Here is a 19,271-nt window from a genome sequence, read left to right as displayed (position 1 = left end):
AGCTATATAACCGATTTTAAGCAAGTTCACTCAAATTCCCTGCTCGTATTGGTCGGTTAACCTGCATAGCACAGACGGCGCCTTCGGAATTTACCGTCTCGTAGGCTGTAGCCTGTCTCTGGCTCGGTTGTTACCCCGAATCAGACTTTATTAGCCGCGTCTGGTCGGCTGTGGGGATCAAGACCCTTAGAAGGCCAATACGAGAGTTCGGGCAGTTCGACACCGGTGGCATCGGCTTCACGGAAAGTGACCTATACGGACGGAAAATTTATATGAAAGTCCCGCCGGGGCTTGTGGGGATTTATCAAAGTCGGCCGGATTGTGGAGTGAGTGGAAATTAGACAACGCGCGGGTCCCCCGGATAAACACAACCCTAGGCTTGAGCTCTCTCAACACGGTCAACGACTATCTTTCAAACGTCTAAAAGCTAGCAAAATATCATGGTACCTATGGCTCGCGTAGAAACTAAATTTGTATACTTGTAAACTAGTAATTGGAAAGATTATGTATCTTATGCCTCAACTTCATAGTACCCTAAAACCGCCAAGGATGCAGGTCTAATATACGCTGTAGTAGCACGATCTAGCAACCACAGACTCACAATGATGCAATGTTCTTTACTCCATCCAGGAATTGCTCCTAGTGTGGGGTAAAAAGCACGATGGATTTTGGCCGGCTACTTGGCGGTCCTTCATACTACTATTTATTAGGGCATGGGTCCCCGTCCACGGCTTGAGATCAAGTTTCGACCACAGGATTTTCCTGGCAGACTCACAAGATGCTCATCTCCAAGACCGTGCTCAGCGGACTTGCCTTGGGGGCGTCCTTCGTTGGCGTTTCTGCTCAGCAGAACTCAACCCGTTGGCCGTTGCATGACAACGGCTTGACAGACACTGTAGAATGGTAGGTTTAGCCAATTTGTGGATTCATTTGTGGATCAATACTGTTAGCTCTGACACCATGGCTATACAGGGATCACTATAGTTTCTTGATTAATGGTCAGAGACATTTTGTTTTCTCTGGAGAGGTTGGTCCACCCAATCGTTTATGTTCTACATGGTTCAATGCATTAACATCGTATAGTTCCATTACTGGCGTATTCCTGTGTAAGGCAAGAGTCCTACAACGGCAGCGCTCTCGCTAATATATAACCAGGCCCGAATTATGGAGAGATCTACTGGAGAAGATCAAGGCCGCTGGGTAGGTAGTTCCAGATTTTGAAAGTCGTTTCTCGGCACGCTAATGGCAAATTCGACAGTTTCACTGCCTTTTCCATCTACAATCACTGGGGATACCACAGCCCTAAACCCGGTGTTCTCGACTTTGAGAACGGAGCCCACAATTTCACCTCGATCATGACTCTAGCCAAAGAGATAGGTCTCTACATGATCATCCGGCCGGGCCCATACGTCAATGCAGAAGCCAATGCTGGCGGTCTCCCTCTGTGGACGACTACAGGTGCCTACGGGAAACTGCGGGATAACGACCCTCGGTATCTGGAGGCTTTGACCCCGTACTGGGCTAACATTTCTAAAATTATTGCCCCTCATCTCATCACTAATGACGGAAATGTAATCCTGTATCAGATCGAAAATGAGTACGCCGAGCAGTGGCTTGATGAGGAAACCCACGAGCCCAACACGTCTGGTCAGGAATACATGCAGTATTTGGAGGATGTTGCTCGGGAAAATGGCATTGATGCTCCTCTGATCCATAATCTTCCCAACATGGTAGGGCAATATGCTCACTTACTGAAGATACAGAATATTTGGCTGATGTATAACAGAACGGTCACTCATGGTCCAAGGACCTCTCCAACGCCACCGGAAATGTCGATGTCATTGGCGTGGACAGCTATCCCACTTGCTGGACCTGCAATGTCAGTGAGTGTGCTTCAACTAACGGAGAGTATATCCCATATGTAAGTAGGACTTTGTCTTTGTCTGGAGGTTCATGCTAATTTACCTCAGAAAACCTTGATCTACTACGAGTAAGTGTGATGCACAGACTGTACGAGTTAAAACTGACTTACCCTCAAATTAGCTACTTTAAGGAATTATCACCGTGAGTTTGCTCTACTTGAGACTACCCACACATTCTAACGCCTATCATAGCACTCAACCAAGCTTCATGCCCGAGTTCCAAGGCGGCTCGTACAACCCATGGGGTGGACCTCAAGGCGGCTGCCCGGATGACCTTGGCCCGGATTTTGCGAATCTCTTCTACCGAAACTTGATCTCCCAGAGAGTCAGCGCTATCTCGTTGTACATGTTGTACGGCGGTACCAACTGGGGCTGGCACGCCTCAACGGATGTCGGTAAGTTATCCCCAATCCAACTTATGCTATAGGTGTTGATGAGCCCAGCGACGAGCTACGACTACTCCTCCCCAATTTCGGAGAACCGAAAGCTCATTGAGAAATACTATGAGACGAAAGTACTCACTCAATTCACGAAAAGTACGCCTCTTTATCCGATAGGTGGAAGCTCGCCAAGCTAATCTCAGGATACAGTCGCCCAGGATCTGTCTAAGGTCGACCGGTTAGGCAACGTAAGTAGATGATAACAATATCGTGTACCGAGAAACATTAACCAAGTTAATAGAGCACGAAATACTCGAGCAATCCAGCAGTGTCGGTTGCTGAGCTGCGGAACCCTGACACTGGCGCGGCTTTCTACGTAACTCAGCACGAGTACACTCCATCTGGAACGGTTGAAAAGTTCACGGTCAAGGTTAACACTTCCGAGGGTGCTCGTATGTTATCTCCTCTAGTACCCATATCGCAATGATCAACTGCTGACTTCTTGACAAGTTACTATTCCTCAGTATGGCTCCCAAATCACTCTCAACGGTCACCAATCCAAGATCATTGTCACGGACTTCAAGTTCGGCTCGAAGACACTCCTTTACTCTACGGCGGAGGTTCTTACCTACGCTGTTATTGATGGCAAAGAAGTGCTGGCTCTCTGGGTCCCTACTGGAGAATCGGGAGAATTCACCGTGAAGGGAGTGAATTCGGCTAAGTTCGCCGACAAAGGGCGTACTGCGAACATCGAGATTCACCCTGGGACAAACAATGTAACAGTCTCTTTCATGCAGAGATCGGGTATGAGCCTGGTTGAGCTTGGTGATGGAACACGCATTGTTCTTCTCGATCGGTCTGCTGCTCATGTATTCTGGTCTACTCCACTCAACAATGACCCTGCCGAGGCTGGCAACAACACTGGTGAGTCCCCATCGATGGCGGTATACAAACAGTTGATAGGCTCGCTGACACTCCTCAGTCCTTGTCCATGGCCCCTACTTAGTTCGCTCGGCTAAACTGGAAGGCTGTGACTTGAAACTCACTGGAGATATCCAGAACTCTACAGAGGTCAGCATCTTTGCACCCAAGTCTGTATGCTCTGTCAATTGGAATGGCAAGAAGACATCCGTCAAGTCGGCGAAGGGTGGTGTTATAACCACAACCCTGGGAGGCGATGCCAAGTTCGAGCTTCCCACGATCTCTGGCTGGAAGTCTGCGGACAGTCTCCCTGAAATCGCAAAGGACTACTCCGCTACAAGCAAGGCTTGGGTTGGTATGTTACCCTCTCCTCCACGGCCAATAGTACCCACCAGCTAACAAAAGACCAGTGGCTACAAAGACAAACTCGTCTAACCCTACTCCCCCGGCACCGAACAACCCAGTCCTCTACGTAGACGAGAACGATATCCACGTCGGCAACCACATCTACCGCGCCACATTCCCCAGCACCGACGAGCCTCCAACCGACGTCTACCTCAACATCACCGGAGGTCGCGCATTCGGCTACTCAGTCTGGCTGAACTCCGACTTCATCGGCTCCTGGCTCGGCACTGCGACAACTGAGCAAAACGACCAGACATTCTCCTTCTCCAACGCAACCCTCAGCACAGACGAAGACAACATCCTAGTCGTCGTCATGGACAACTCAGCCCACGACTTGCGCGACGGAGCACTCAACCCCCGAGGCATCACAAACGCCACCCTCATCGGTCCCGGAAGCTACTCCTTCACCGAGTGGAAACTGGCCGGCAACGCAGGCTTCGAAGACCACCTTGACCCGGTCCGCGCCCCGCTCAACGAGGGCAGTCTGTACGCCGAGCGCGTCGGTATCCATCTCCCGGGCTATGAGTTCGACGAAGCCGAGGAGGTGTCTTCAAACAGCACGAGCCTAACCGTTCCCGGCGCTGGTATTCGCGTCTTCCGCACTGTTGTTCCCCTCTCCGTGCCCCAGGGACTGGACGTCTCTATCTCGTTCCGTCTGACGGCGCCCTCGAACGTAACCTTTACCTCTGCGGAGGGGTATACTAACCAGCTGCGGGCTCTGCTTTTCGTCAATGGGTACCAGTATGGTCGCTTTAACCCCTATATCGGTCATCAGATCGACTTCCCTGTTCCTCCGGGTGTCCTTGATTACAACGGGGATAACACGATTGCCGTGACGGTGTGGAGTCAGAGTGTGGATGGTGCTGAGATCAAGGTCGATTGGAATGTGGACTATGTCCATGAGACCAGCTTCGATATGAACTTTGATGGAGCGTACCTGAGACCTGGATGGATCGAGGAGAGACGTGAATATGCTTAAGATGGCGGGAACTAATTTCCACTTCTCTGTCCGCTCATTGCAATGAGATCTTCAGACTTTGAACTCTGGCGGATATCTATATCTCCCTTCAAATTTTGACCCATATGTGAGAAAAAAATCTAAGTATGAGAAAACGAGTCGGAATGAATTTGTATGTACTATACGATTCTACAAACAAGGCAACAAATAACAACGTGATGAGTAATAAACACCTTAAATAATACCCAGACCAAAACATACACATTCACACCAAGCTATTCCCAACATACAGAATAGAACACCAACCAAGTTAGGGCAAAGCTCCGCATCCTAAAAAGGAAACCCAAAATGACAATAAACTGCCACCCACGACCGCCTAACCAAAACACAACTAGATTGATAGATCCACGGCGCGTCGCGACCGCGCTGATCATCGCATTTAAGCCCCAAAACCACAATATTTATCCATGAATACCAGATGCGCCCGGGCCTAACAAGAAGCCAGCCCGTGGCCTTCCAAGCATGCCTTCATTAGCGACGGTGCCTCGCCGACGACAGCGAAGCGAAGAAGAAGACGAAAGCGACGACTCGTCAAGCACACCAGGCAACCCCACGCCCGCGTCAAACAGCAGCAAGCGGATCCGTCTGGACGCCAACTCAAGCGGCGATGAGCATGACACGGAAGATACGTCTAGTGGGACGAGTGATGAAGAGGAGGGGGCTGAGAATGGCAATAATGTAAACGGGGTTTCGAAGCTATCCAAGATAGCGAAAACCCGCAATCCGCAACCTATGCAGAATGGAGATGGAGCAGTGCAGGAAGCCTACAAACCGGGCGCGATTGTGCGCATCAAGGTCACTGATTTCGTGACGTATACGTCTGCGGAATTCTTTCCCGGGCCGAAATTGAATATGGTTATTGGACCGAATGGAACGGGGAAGAGTACCCTTGTTTGTGCGATTTGTTTGGGATTGGGATGGGGACCTGCGGTATGATTGATATTGCCTTTTGATGTTGGGGATATGGCAAGAGCTGTACTGATTTGAGGTCTTGTGGATTAGCACTTGGGACGTGCCAAGGACCCCGGCGAATTCGTGAAGCACGGTTGCAGAGAGGCTACAATTGAGATCGAGCTCGCGGGAGGACCTCATTTTCGTCGGAACCCGGTCGTAACTCGGACGATCAAGCGCGATGGCAACAAAAGCTCGTTTACCATAAACGGGAAGACCGCATCGCGCACCCAGGTGCTGAAGTTGGCTCAGTCGTTCTCCATTCAAATCGACAATCTATGTCAGTTCTTACCGCAAGATAAGGTCAGCGAGTTCGCTGCTCTTACGCCCATTGAACTCCTCAACTCCACACAAAGGGCTGCAGCGGGTGCTGAAATGATTGAATGGCACGATAACCTGAAGCAGCTGAGGGCCCGGCAGAAGAAATTACAAGCGGATAATAAAAGCGACAAGGATCTCCTAACTAATCTCGAAGAGCGACAAGAGATGCAAAGGGCGGATGTTGAAAGGATGCGACAGAGAGCTGAGATCAAGAGGAAGATCGAGATGTTGGAGCTGACCCGACCAATGGTGAAGTACAAGGATATGCACAACGACTTCAAGGACAAGAGACGGAGAAAAGAGGAAATTGCCCTTGAGTACGAAAACCTCAAGGCTGAGCTTGAACCTTCCTTGAGAGCAGTCAATGCGAAACAAGAGTATTGTCTGCAGATCGACAATGTCGTCAGTTACAAGAAAGCGCGTGTTGAGGAAGCAGAACGTACGGCTTCAGCCCTAGGGAAAAAAATCGAGCAATACGAAGAGAAGATGAAAAATCTAGAAAAGGAAATAGACGCGGAGAAGAAGAGCAATGCCAATTCGAAAGAGGATGGGATGAGGATTCAGCAGACCATTAACAAACTCAACCGCCAATTGGCTGAAGGGGCCATTGAGTTCGATGCCGATTGGTATAATGAGAGAATTGTAAGTAGCTTGGAGACGATTGCGGACACCCATGCTCATCTATACAACAGAGAGAAAAGCGACGAGAGGCTCGGGAAATTGAGGATAAAGCAAACCAAATCAAAGATGACCGAAGGCCACTCAGCGAAGCCCTAAAGGAGAAAACCGACAAAGTCACGGAGTTGGAACGACATTTGCAGAGACTAGAATCTCAATCAGGACGGCAAGAAGAAAAGCTGAAACAGTTATCATACGAATCCTACAAGGCTTACCAGTGGATCCAGACGAATCAGGACAAATTCGAAAAAGAAGTGTTTGGCCCTCCGATTGTCACCTGCTCTGTGAAGGACCCTAAATACGCTGATGCTGTCGAATCACTATTGCAACGGAATGATTACATCGCATTCACTGTACAGTGTCGCAACGATTTCAGGACGCTTCAAAGGGAACTAAATATCGGGCAAAAGTTGGCCGATATCAGCATCAAGACCAGTTCTGTTTCCTTGGATAGTTTCCGTCCTCCCTTAACTGGAGACGAGATTCGGAATCTCGGGTTCGATGGTTGGGCGAAAGATTTCATCAATGGACCAGACCCAGTGGTCGCCACACTATGTAGCGAGAATCGGCTGCACCAAACACCTATCGGCCATCGAGCTATCACGGACGAAGAGTTTCGCAAAATAGAACAGGGGTCGATATCCTCCTGGGTGGCTGGCAGGCAAAGCTACCAAATTACGCGACGAAAAGAATATGGTCCCAGTGCAACTTCAACCCGTGTGAGACATTTGAAGCCGGCGAAGGTGTGGACATCACAACCCTTGGATGCATCAGCGAAACAGGATCTGGTTCGAAATATTCAAGTTCTCAAGGACGAAGTGCGCGAGTTGCAGGAAAAGATGGACATGGAGAGAGCCAATCTACAGCAGCTCGGCCATGATTTTGATGAATGTGAACGGGAACGGGTATGAACTGCATTTGTTGGTGATTTGATGATAAATTCACTAACTTTACTTCACAGCTCGAACTTGAGAGGGAGAAGTCCGAAAAACAAACGGCTCTTACAAACTACCGGGCTATCCCCGAAAGAATTCGTATGTTTCTCCGTCTCTCCTTTTTGAGCGATTCTGACACTCCGTATTAGGCCAGCAGGAACTCCGACTGAGAGACATCCAGAAGATTTTTCAAGATGTGAAAACCAGGGTTCTTGATATTCGCAGTCGACAGGACCAGCTATCGATTGAGAAAGCTGAGGCGACACTTGAATACGCTGTATGTATTTTCTTATTTATTCCCGCGATGCCTCAGTGCTAACCCTAAACAGAACGCGGTCGAACATCTTCGAGTACTGCACGAGGAACTCATCAAGTTAAAGATCCGCCATATTGAGGCTTTCTCCGACTTAGAAATTTTGAAGGATCGTAATATAGAACACAGAGACAGGTTGGAAGCTAAAAATAACGAGCTGAAAGACGCCATGCAGGAAGTGAAGGCCATGTCGGTAGCCGTCAAAGAAATGATGAAGCAGGCAAACAAGGTTGTACAACTGTCGGAGCGTCAGCCTGACTTGGCTGCCCTGCTCTCCAGTTTGGTCGATCATACTGTCGATCAACTTGAAGCAGACATCGACTCGGAGAAGGCTCGCCTGGAACTCACGCATGGAGGGAGCAGCAACATCATTAAAGAATTCGAAGAACGTGAAAAACAGATACAAAAACTGCGTGGCAAGCTCTCCGAATTCGAGGCTCAACTCGCGGAATTTGACCACGCCATCAACGAAATCCGCGGGAAGTGGGAACCCAAGCTCGATGAGATCATAAAGAGCATAAGTGACGCTTTCTCTGACTCGTTTGCCCGCATTGGCTGTGCCGGGCAGGTCACATTAGACAAAGCAGAGGATGAAGCAGGCGCCGACGGCGAACCTGGAGGCAGCGACTTTGACCAGTGGTCCATCCAGATCCACGTCAAATTTCGAGAGCACGAGAATCTCTCCCTCCTCGACTCTCACCGCCAATCGGGTGGAGAAAGAGCCGTAAGTACGATCTTCTACCTCATGGCTCTGCAGTCGCTGTCCGCATCTCCGTTCCGCGTCGTCGACGAGATTAACCAAGGTATGGACCCGCGCAATGAACGCATGGTACACGGACGCCTGGTGGACATAGCCTGTGCCCCCTCCGAAAACGGAGGTGGCGGGCAATACTTCCTCATCACACCCAAACTGCTCAGCGGCTTAGTCTACAAGCCAGGCATGAGGGTCCTCTGCATCTATAGCGGTGAGCATATGCCCAAAGACTACGAGCAGCTTGACTTTGGGCAAGCCGTTCAACGAATGAGGGCTATACGGGATCGAGGAAGGGCCCTCGAGGATCCTACTCAAAGAAGTAACGGCCATGTTGACGTTCACGCTTGATTTACCTTTCTGGCTTGGAGTAACGGTGTTTTGTGATACCTTGTTTTTCGTTTATGATTCCAAATGCGATATTACATGTCATGTGCGTTCTTGGTTGAAGCTTATACCTATACCTGATATTATTTGTCTCGACTTCACACTGTACATATTGAGTTCTACTCAAACCATACATCAGTCCCACGATCTACAGATATACTTACCCAGGTTCATTCCGATCAGCGTCCTGAAACCCACCGCCCCGCCCAAAACCCGTATATCGCACTTTAACCCTCTTCAACACAAACCTTAACCACCCAAAACCAATCATCACTTCTATTAATACATTCCCGTTGCCCCATCGGAATGTCACTTCGTTTACTAAGTAGAAGAAGGTAGTCATAGGCGAAAATCGGGGTCTGAGAGCATGGTAACCCATCATTACTTCCCTGGGTCCAGTGAGAACTATTACTTTGTTCAGGTGGGTTTCCCTGGTAAGGGTGCGTTGTTTAGGCTAGGTTAGTTGGTACCATGGTATGGTTTCACTTTAAGCCTTTGATAACTTCAACAATTCTCAAAAGGTTTCATGCAGAAGCGTTGATTATTGCACGGTCATTGTAGGAAACTTATTAATACGGAGAACGGAGTATGTCTAGACCGAAGGGTTCAGTACGAAGTGGCTGGGTTTGCATGTAGGTTCTGTAAACGTATTCTAAGTCCCACCGACGATCCGGTCCAGATGACTCTTTGCTCTACGGTACGGATGATGATCACTTACCCATTTGTGACTCAATCTTGAGGGTTGCCTTTTTTCTTTAGGAGGTCTTTGTTGTTTTTGGCGGGCTGTGTAGATGATCTAACACGTCCTGAGTCCTTAGAGCCTGAGTAAGATATTATGTTCGTAGATCATGTCTATGTCTACTTCCTGTATATTTCTTCTTACCTTTGTCTCTTAACTGTATTTTTTTTTATCACTTGTCGATGCACTGGTTTGATAATCTAGTAGTTACTCATGACTGGATCGCTTTTATGCCTATTTAGAATAAAATAAATCTTCTATTAGCAATATAACAATAGAGTAGCAAGAAACACCAATAAAAAGTTGAAACCCCTCTAACAGAACAAAGTGTAATCGTCCAGCATGCTTATCCTAAGAGCAAGTCTATGGTGCTAGCACACAGGGAGATGTGAAAACCACAAGTGAAGAACCTCAAAACCGCTCAAGTAGTAAGTGTCTGTAGTTGAGATTGGTGATAATCCCCTGATATGCAGGTTTGATCTACCCAGGCTATCTCCTACGGTAGGGTGCGTGAGATTGTTATGTGCAAGTCTTATGTCAGTCCATCACCTACTACATTAAATCCATAGTATACTTTGTATACAGAAGGTGGTATTCTCAGAAGGAAAGGATGCACGGAGGTGCGAGAGACATACCTACCGACTCTGTATGAGCCTTCTTAGTATGACCTGTACTTTACTACGTAACTACATATGGCATCCTCTCACGAACGTCAATAAACCACACCTGTTAGTTGAATACACATCTCGAACTGTAAATACCATAACCATATCAAGCATAGGGCTAGTAGATTGCATCTTCGTACAGTTCACAGCCAAACGCATTACCAAATACCAATAACCTTAAGAGACACACAACACACAACTCCCAACCTCCACATCCAGATCCACTCACTAAAAAAGTCACCCCAAACTCGAGAGCAAAATTATCATCCGAAGAACAACGCACAGCACATTCCGCATTGCGAAAACCCCCTCAGATGCAATATCCATACTGACAACTATCCCAGAGTCAGAATCAGACCACCTTCCGCAATCTCCCGCGCCACAACAAAGATGTAGAGAGCCGCTATAAACGCTATAGCCGGGCTAGTTCGCCACGTCTCGGTATAGTCTTAGTTCTGGTTCATTTAGGTGCTGAGTGGAAGGGAAATGTCGGAACCCTTTACCTTACTTTCTTTGGGTGGTGATGCCTGAACCGTGGCTCTCGGCGGTTGGACTTTCTGGACCTTGGTTTGGGGAAATCTGAGTTTTTGTTTGGTTCTTTTCTTGGGTGGGTTTTGGATGTTTGGGTGGTGTTCTCTGTATGTGGGGGGGTTGATGATGAAAGCAACAGAAGTAGTGTCTTGGGGCAGTGTTGTTGGATGACGAGCAAATCAGATGATCTGGTAGTCCAACAGGTAAAACCACTGCTCAGTAAGTTTTACCCTATCATAGTAGATGTTTACTCGGTCAGGTTCTACTGTAAGCACCCGTAGTACAGTAGCGATATCTAGAGAAAAACCAAGGTAGTTCAGAGAATAAGTTCGTATAGGCATAGATGTATAGATATCTACATACAAGGAAAACAGGTGAGAGGACTCAAATATACAATTCTTTCTCGAGGTCATGTCACATCACTAGAACAAAGGAAAATGACACAAAAGAAACACGTAACAACAATAAGGGAAGCCCAAGACTCCGACAAATGCCCGAGACCCTGACCTGTTGCTTCCCAGCCCCGGAGAAACCCCGGGTTCCCGTCGACGCCTGGTTAATTCCGATCCTTTCAATAAAACCCGTCCATATAATATATACACAAGGTGAGAAGAGAAGAAAGCAAACAAAAAATTGTTGTATATGAGTTCCTGTCCCAGACACCTGTTCCTGAACCCTAAGCCCGGGTAGAAAGTAATAAAATCACACGCATAAAAGGGTATCATCAAAGAATCAGAAGGTGCTGCAGAGTAGATGTGTATAGACCTGCAGTATAGCTCTTGGTTTGTTGTCTTTTTCTTTTCTTTTCTTTTTTCTTTTTTTAGTTTCTTGTCTTTGTGCTTTGGTGTTTATACCATGGCGGTGGCGACGGGGCGTCCGGTGTGGCAGCCGCGCTCGTGGCGCTTCATGTTGCTTCGTACGCTGAACGCCTTACCGCAGCCGGCGTGGGTGCAGCGGAATGGCTTCTCGCCAGTGTGGCTGTGAGAGTGGATGCGCAGGCTGGATGGTCTGGAGAAGGCCTTGTGGCAAGTCCGGCAGATATACCGGTCGTGGTTCTGTTGGTAGGGTGCCGAGCTGGAAGGCGGGAAGTAGTGGTGGTGCTGCCAGGCCGGAGTGACGGGAGTAATCATCTGCTGGTGTGTGGCAGATGCAGGCATAGGAGCAGCGGAGGGGCTAGGCACAGTAGCGGGGGTCTGGTAGGAGCCGGAAGGTCTCTGGTAGTACATGGCGGACGGAGCCGAGGATTCAACCGGCGAAGAGTACGAGGCCACACTGGGGGCAGGAGAAGCGTAGGGAGCAGCGGAAACGTGGTGGACAGAGCCCTGGCTGGAGATCGAGGATCTATCGGACGGGCTAGGCAGTGTCATGGGGGTTTGCGAGTACGACTCGAGCTTGATGGCCTTTCCACTAGTCACGGACGAAGCAGAGGGAGAGTGGTGGCCGCTGTGGAAGCCCGATTCAGGGCGCAAAGGTGGAGTAGGAGGGCCATTTGGTGTTGAGACTGAGTCATAAGGTGAACGGAACTCAGACTCCCTGCGCGGGGGTGGGCTGGTTCTTTGACGCTCTGCGCCGGTGAAAGTCAGTCATCAGTGCTTCCAGAGGTCATGCGCATGGTGCGCAATGGGGTCTCGGGGAGACATACTTGCAGCATATGTCGATGCGCTGTCGGCGCCTTCCAAGAGAGTCGAGATAGAGGGAAGAGAGCACTTGGGCTGGTCCTCGACTGGCGGGGAAAGAGGGGCTTGCGGGGCGCGCGAGTACGAGAAGTAAGAGTCGTGTTCAGCCGGGCGCTTGTAGGAACCCGCAGAGCTGGGAGGAGGGCTGTAGGATGCCCGAGACTTGTAGATGGGTTCAGGACCCGGAGTGATAAGGCTGGCGAGATCCATGACGAAATAGGATGGGAGCAACTGGAGTAGAGAGTCGGGGAGAGCTTGAGCTGTGGAAGGTGGAAGGATGGAAGAGAAGTTGAAGGTAGCAAAACGTGGCTACACCCGAACCATATATGAAGACAAGAGGGTACGTAGGAAGACCGGTGGAATGGATCGTGTTCCAGGTACGAGTGGGGATGCAATTGGATTTTGGGAACCAGGGGAGGGGGGTGGAGGAAAGTGTTTATAGATGGAGCTGGAGATGTGCTGGTTCGGGTGGGGAATGATGAAGCCTTGATAATAAGTATGAATATGAGCAGGAGAAGGAAGATCAACCGAAATGTTTAATTATAGGTGACGGACGTCCTCCGTTTGGGATAGTTTAAAACATTGAAAAGTAGGAAAGAAATCCAGCGGGAGATGCCGATGCGAACCACTGCTTCGAATAAAATAATAAAATAATTATTTACCCAGACGCTGATGAGGATTAACCTAAACGATTTCCCTGTCGAGCGTAGTATATAATAGGAGGGAAAAAAGAAAAATAAAAATTAAACAAAAAAAAAAAGAAAAAAAAAAATCGAAAATAAAATAAATAATATTCGATAGGGTCATGATTACCATACGCGTTACGCCGTAAGGGAATTTCCCCGAAGGAGTCCTCAGTGGCCACTTTTCGAATTTCTTTAATTCGTTTTTCTCGATTCGCTTCGACAAGGGTTGATACCTCCGTCTCAAAGCTTAATTAATGACCAGTGGCCCGGTACCCTTTTTTTAATTATTTTGATTTTCGGTATGGTATTGTAAACCTTGCCATACGGGCCTAGAAATGATTTACCATTAGCATAGATCGTTTTGGGTAGATTCGACGAGAGTCTAAAAAAACGTGCCCATCTCCGCTGTCCGCCCCAGAAAAGGACCACACTGGAATGTGGGTAATGTGTATTACGACCCAGAGCCACACTTGACGGGTTCGACAGACGAGATTCTTTATTTTCCTTTTCTACTCCGTACTTGCTTATAGAGATATCCAGATATAACTGTACCATGATTCACAGGTCTTTCATCCTGGATAAATCATTCATTTCGAACCTGTTCCCGAGGGAATGGTACGCTAATTCAAATTGCCAGGTGATACAAAGACCTTTTCCCAATGCCACACCAAGTCACATTGCTAGTCAAAAAGAAAAGAAAAAAGAGTAAAAAAAAAAAAGAAAAAAAAGAAAAAAAAAAAAAAACCGCCTCCTGAATCCAAATCCCACGCGAGGTGTCGTACGTAACCGCGTATCCAGAGTACACAGATCAACGGTACTTACTTTCGGGGGGCTCGGCTACAGTAAGTCTGGCGCTAGTGCAGATCCACGGCCACCTTTCCCAATCTCCATCATGCGCCCAGAAATCCATCAATCATTAATCATGGGGGATGAATCATGACATTGCTCGTTGGAAATCTTACCCACCCTTTTTTTCCTTTTTTTTTTTTTTCTTCCTTCCTTCCATTTCCATTCCTCGGATGCCCTCGCTACCAGATAGCGACCATCTTAATTAGGCAACACATTAATCTAGATTATATTACTATCACGATCCTTAGTTCTAGTGATCAAGGTAAAAGTAAAATAACTAAAAAAAAAAAAGAAATTGTCTGATCGGTTATATTCTATATTTCTTTTTTTCCCTTCCCCAGCCGATCGTTCGGGTGGATCAGGCCCGAGGTTGGTTTCTGGACTTTGCTCAAGTGGTTTTACCTGTCACAACGATCCCATGCCCCATAAACGGCTGATCGGTGCCCGCACGACATTGATTTGTCGAGACGGACAAGAACCTGTTCTCATCTTCCAACAATAATAGACAGGCCTGTAGATCGTCCGTTCCTCTCTCGGGCCTCATCGGTCGGTAAGGGTAGGGTAGGACTGAACTGGTCATACGGCAGTATCATACATACAGAGAAAACGCACCCGGGTTCATACCTGTAGAATAGAAATGTATGTCATCTTTACTTTTCCTGTACGAAGGACCCTATGAGAATCGACAACCCACCAGTGTTTAAGCATCACTGATATTATATGGAATGCATTTATTTATTTATCTTAGGTGATGCGCCTCACGATGCAGTTCGATTTTTAATACATCTCACCCTGATAATCCAGCCAGCCCATATAGTCGTTAGTTCTACTATCCTCTATCTATTGACATACCATCGTTTCAATAACATCCTAATTAGGTCGTTGCTACCGAAGTTCTTCCAGGTTTTGATCAAACACCCCCATCCCTTTTTTTTGTTCCCCTTGCTCCGTGTGCAAGAGCCGATAATCAAGAAAAAAAAGTTCCGATGTCTAGGATGGGTAATGACTCCGTTAACCAAGCCCTTGGTGCCGGATGATGGCGTCGCGGTACTGGGGGCGAAGAAGACATGGCAGCTTCGTACTAGCTCCTAATGCAGGCTAGGCTCCGACACCGACAGGACGATTCCTTTTGCGATCCTTCGCTTGGGGGCCAAGGGATTTTAGCGGCATGGAGAACCCGGAGATTATCGTGGCGTTGACAGCCAACGAGAAATGAACATTAATCAATCTATGGGAAAGTTTAAAAAAAGAAAATCCATAGGAGTAGCCCACGGATAGATCGTAGAGGTAAAAAAAAGAAAAGAAACGAAAAGAAATTATCACAATCAAACCCTAAAGTGTTTACCTATACGTACTACAGACGATCGAACAGTGATTGATCGTGAGATGGTACTATTCTCTCCAAGGACATATCTCCGTGTTGTCGATCAAGATCCCCGTCATATTTTGGGATGACTACTCGGGTAACTGGTTTCTTATTGGGTGAATCGCGTGTATTGATTTCTCAGGGAGGCTGGTTGGTTGCAGGAGGCAGTATCGATCCGGCCAACAAGAATGGACAAAACATGATAGAAGGGTGCGTTCTCCGTGCATATTGCAACTGCATGCATAAGTATGTATTACCATGTACTCATCAGATGAGATGAAGAAAAAATTCTCCCGCATGAATGATCGGTCCCGACTGCAGGCTGGAATGCGCCTTTGACTCGGAGCCGATTTGACTGGTCATGGAGGTATGACATCAACAACCGGCGAGATGCATCTTGAAACATGACGGGTTATGTGGACAAAAAGGCCAGACATGAATGGCATGCCAGAATTCATCGAATTGCTTCCTCGCAGCCTCAGGCTGGATTCACATTTCCTTTCTTTGCCCTCATTCCAAGGATGAGACCGAAACTATGCACAGGTCTCAGACCATCGGATCCCCACGTAAGTTGAGTTAAGAAAAGCAAAAAAATGACTACTCCGTAATTCTTACCATAAATTACCATCCCAATTTCCCTTCCATTGGGATCGACTGTCAGATCACGGGTCCGAGACAGCTGATGCGACAAAGCTTCCATGGAGAGATAACTGTCTGGACTCAGCCCAACCGTGGTTCCATTCGGGCTTGGCTTTCTACCGGTTCCTGTGCACGAGATGCCTCGGTCAGATTCCGCCCAGACGCCCCGAAAGGGTTATGGAGACGAGATGGGGCTAAAGGATGATCATCGGTGCATCAGTAATCTTGGAACTAAAACTTCTGGAAGCGAGATCGTAATTCATGTCCCTTTACGGATTATTCATCCGTCTAATACACTATGAATTCATAGTTCATAATTCATAAATTCTATTTTCGGTAGTCTTTTCTCTTTGTTCAGGTAAATCCCCGTCACTAGTTCGACTTCGGGTACCTGAAAGTCTTGATAGATTCGTCTGTATCTCATTTTTAGGGGGGGGGGGTTCAATCCTTTCTTTATTTTTATTCAATACAATTTTAATCCTCTCGGATGATCATCAGATACTAGTCGGCGGATCCTCCCGCCAAGCTACCTACCAATTTCAGGAAATATGTACGAGACGCTGCACACTGGCGAATGAGGTGGTGCTCCCGTTGCAGCGCAAGGTAAGTACGACATCATTCCTTTTCTTTTTGCTTTGTTGTCTTCCCTCTACTGTACCTCGATGAGACCAGACAAATCAATCTTCAAGCCAGAATCACTAGCCTCGATCTCTGTACTACCACGCAAAAGCATGACAAATATCAAGCAAAAGCAAAACCACAAACATCAAATAGAAAAGCAAAGAAACACAGGAACCGTAACACAAACCCAGACGATCTCCCAGAGCCACAGAAACGCAGTCATGGGCCACGCGCTATCCCCAAACAAGGAAAAGCGACAGTGACGCTGAATAAGAGATTATGAATCCGAGGCAATTTCCAAGCGCATTGGATGAGAACCCCATGTCCATGTGTCTTTGCCCCAGTATGACCAAACTTTAATAAACGAAGTCCGGGTAAAATGTCTCGTGGGTACTCCGTACAAGATAGGAAGAGGACTCGAACTAAACTGGCGAGTTATTCTCGCCGGAGCGAATTGTTTCCATTGCTTCGATGGGGCCTCTTGCGCTTAGGGTTAGGAAGAAACTCCATCCGTCATCACCATCGTTGTCCGTCTGGACTAGGGCTAGTGCAATGGTACCTTACGACGCACGCGCTTCTCTTATATTAAGTCGTTTAATTAATGTATGGCTTAGTGAATCTTCCAGGCAACTGGATTTCCAACCTCCCCCCATTGCGATCCCACGTTGGACCCGGCTGTTTATCCAGGATGGGCTTGGTGATAGGCCTTAACTCTTTGATAGTGGATTGTTAATTTGCATTCCCAGACTCGTGGGATGGAAAAGCTACGGAATGATGTTGCAAGGATGATGACATGTGTCTTTTGTTTTACCTTTGCATTCCTCGGGACGGAAATGGAAATCCTAGATTCGAGTCAACAACAACATTCTCAACAAGAGAAGAATAATTCTTCCATTCTCTACTGGATAGTCGAACCATCCAATAAACATGCACACCTGCCGTGCAACTTATGCGAGTTTTCATGATCCACGGCGCTTCCGTGAACCTGCTGATGATCATCCTCGGATCGATGGATGATCATCGACTCAATGAGCTTGCGGGTTCCAGAAGGGGTCAGAACAACGACCAGGGGATGGAGCCGGCTTCGCATATACGACGACGCGCACATCCTTGTCTGATTTCGCCGTGATCCGATGCCCTTAGTTCCCTTTTGGAACTTCCCCGTTCCAGAGTAGTCTATGGGGCCAGTGCGCATACGAGTTCTTTCCCTTTTCTGCCCTCTTGTAGCGAGCTGATTACTAAGTCCCCCTTCCCCCCCAATCTGATCACTGTCACAATGGGTAATCCTGGTTAATGATACCATACCGTCGGAGGGAGTATTCCCGTGTCTACTTCTACTAGTCTACTACGTACTACATACCCAGTACCTAGATACCTCTGGGAACGGATAATTCTATCGGGTATTCTTTAGATACAACACCCAAGGAATCAATCTCGTTTAACCCACCCATTAAACTCAAGACAAGGACAACGAACAAACCAAAACTTAACCTTGTCTTTAAAAAGGAACAATGCAGTTCCCTGAAAAGGAAAGACGAACAGATGAGAATGACCACCGTGCCCTGGGATCAACCTTGTCTATCCTTCGCATAGTACCACGGGTCCAGGATTGACTGAGTAAGCAAATCCATCCATCCTCCGTACATCACATACGTGTTCGTTCTACAGCAATGGGGGAGCCACCCCTTCACCGACCACGAACACGGAACACAAAAATAGGGGTAAGGTTGGTTTTAAAGAAAGTATAAACAAGAAAAGGTCAACAGCTGGGATGATTGACTGCGCATCGCTGATTATCACCGAGGTAGGAGGTGATACAACTGTTCCTTTATTTTTAGGGTCTATGTATTATATTTTGGTAGTCGTCATGCCCACGAGGTCGAGGCCGCATACATGCCGCGTACTTCTGACCCTCGACAAAACCACGCAATGTACATCACCGATTAAACCACCCATGGTTCGATGACCCTTTCAAACACTGCCCTTGTCTGGGGAGAAACCTTGGAAACTATTGTGTCAAAGTTCTATGTATAGTATAGATTTGGGGATAGGATTCAGATTCCGTCGAGTATACTCCGGAGAATCTACGAAGAAGGACCTTTCCTGGGTGATGCTAATGTAGCAGCCGCATTGGTAACGTCACATAGTTAGACAATAATGTCTCTCAAGGAGCGGTTGTCAGCAATAATCCTCGTAGTCCGGTGGGGTTGACTGTGGGACTGCGGACGGAATACCAGCCAGTAATATGCGTGGAAATCAAACAAATACACATGATACAAAACCGGGGCGGAAAACCCCTTTCCCGTCTTCCGAACGGACAGATTCCGACGATAAACTTGATAAAGATTGACAATGATGTGCGCTGATCATCCAACGCTTCCCAACGTCGCAGCTTTGACCGCCAAATAGTCCCGGATGAACTACTGCAACCCGCTTAGCACCGGGTGCTAGGCTAAGCATCCGTTTCGGCGAGGGAATAATAATAGCATCGCACGCTCTTTAGTTCAAAGTAGTTAG

The 19,271-nt window shown here is 47.7% G+C and overlaps 3 protein-coding genes across 3 annotated transcripts; 2 read left to right on the top strand and 1 right to left on the bottom strand.

Annotated features, from left to right (window-relative positions):
• Positions 1 to 778: 778 nt before the first annotated feature.
• AO090120000158 (glycoside hydrolase family 35 protein) lies at positions 779 to 4,607 on the top strand (the record flags this gene model as incomplete). Its single annotated transcript, XM_023237625.1, has 13 exons — positions 779 to 903; positions 973 to 1,027; positions 1,084 to 1,106; positions 1,156 to 1,200; positions 1,259 to 1,730; positions 1,787 to 1,887; positions 2,115 to 2,317; positions 2,366 to 2,458; positions 2,513 to 2,550; positions 2,604 to 2,754; positions 2,813 to 3,226; positions 3,285 to 3,578; positions 3,634 to 4,607. The coding sequence occupies 13 exons, from the start codon at positions 779 to 781 to the stop codon at positions 4,605 to 4,607; spliced, it is 2,988 nt and encodes a 995-aa protein (XP_023092437.1).
• A 501-nt stretch (positions 4,608 to 5,108) lies between these two features.
• AO090120000157 (DNA repair ATPase SMC5) lies at positions 5,109 to 8,946 on the top strand (the record flags this gene model as incomplete). Its single annotated transcript, XM_001823854.3, has 6 exons — positions 5,109 to 5,576; positions 5,649 to 6,560; positions 6,611 to 7,501; positions 7,558 to 7,630; positions 7,681 to 7,808; positions 7,861 to 8,946. 6 exons carry the CDS (start codon positions 5,109 to 5,111, stop codon positions 8,944 to 8,946), a joined length of 3,558 nt encoding a protein of 1,185 aa, XP_001823906.3.
• Positions 8,947 to 11,765: 2,819 nt separating this feature from the next.
• Positions 11,766 to 12,803, bottom strand: AO090120000155 (uncharacterized protein; the record flags this gene model as incomplete). The annotated part of the gene is made up of 2 exons (XM_001823853.3): positions 11,766 to 12,481; positions 12,560 to 12,803. The coding sequence occupies 2 exons, from the start codon at positions 12,801 to 12,803 to the stop codon at positions 11,766 to 11,768; spliced, it is 960 nt and encodes a 319-aa protein (XP_001823905.1).
• Between the last annotated feature and the right edge of the window lie 6,468 nt (positions 12,804 to 19,271).

This window comes from Aspergillus oryzae, chromosome 5 (genome assembly GCF_000184455.2).
Source record: "Aspergillus oryzae RIB40 DNA, chromosome 5".
In the NCBI taxonomy this organism is placed as follows: domain Eukaryota; kingdom Fungi; phylum Ascomycota; class Eurotiomycetes; order Eurotiales; family Aspergillaceae; genus Aspergillus; species Aspergillus oryzae.
Note: the sequence above shows the minus strand (reverse complement) of the source record. Positions and strands in the feature narration are given on the sequence as shown.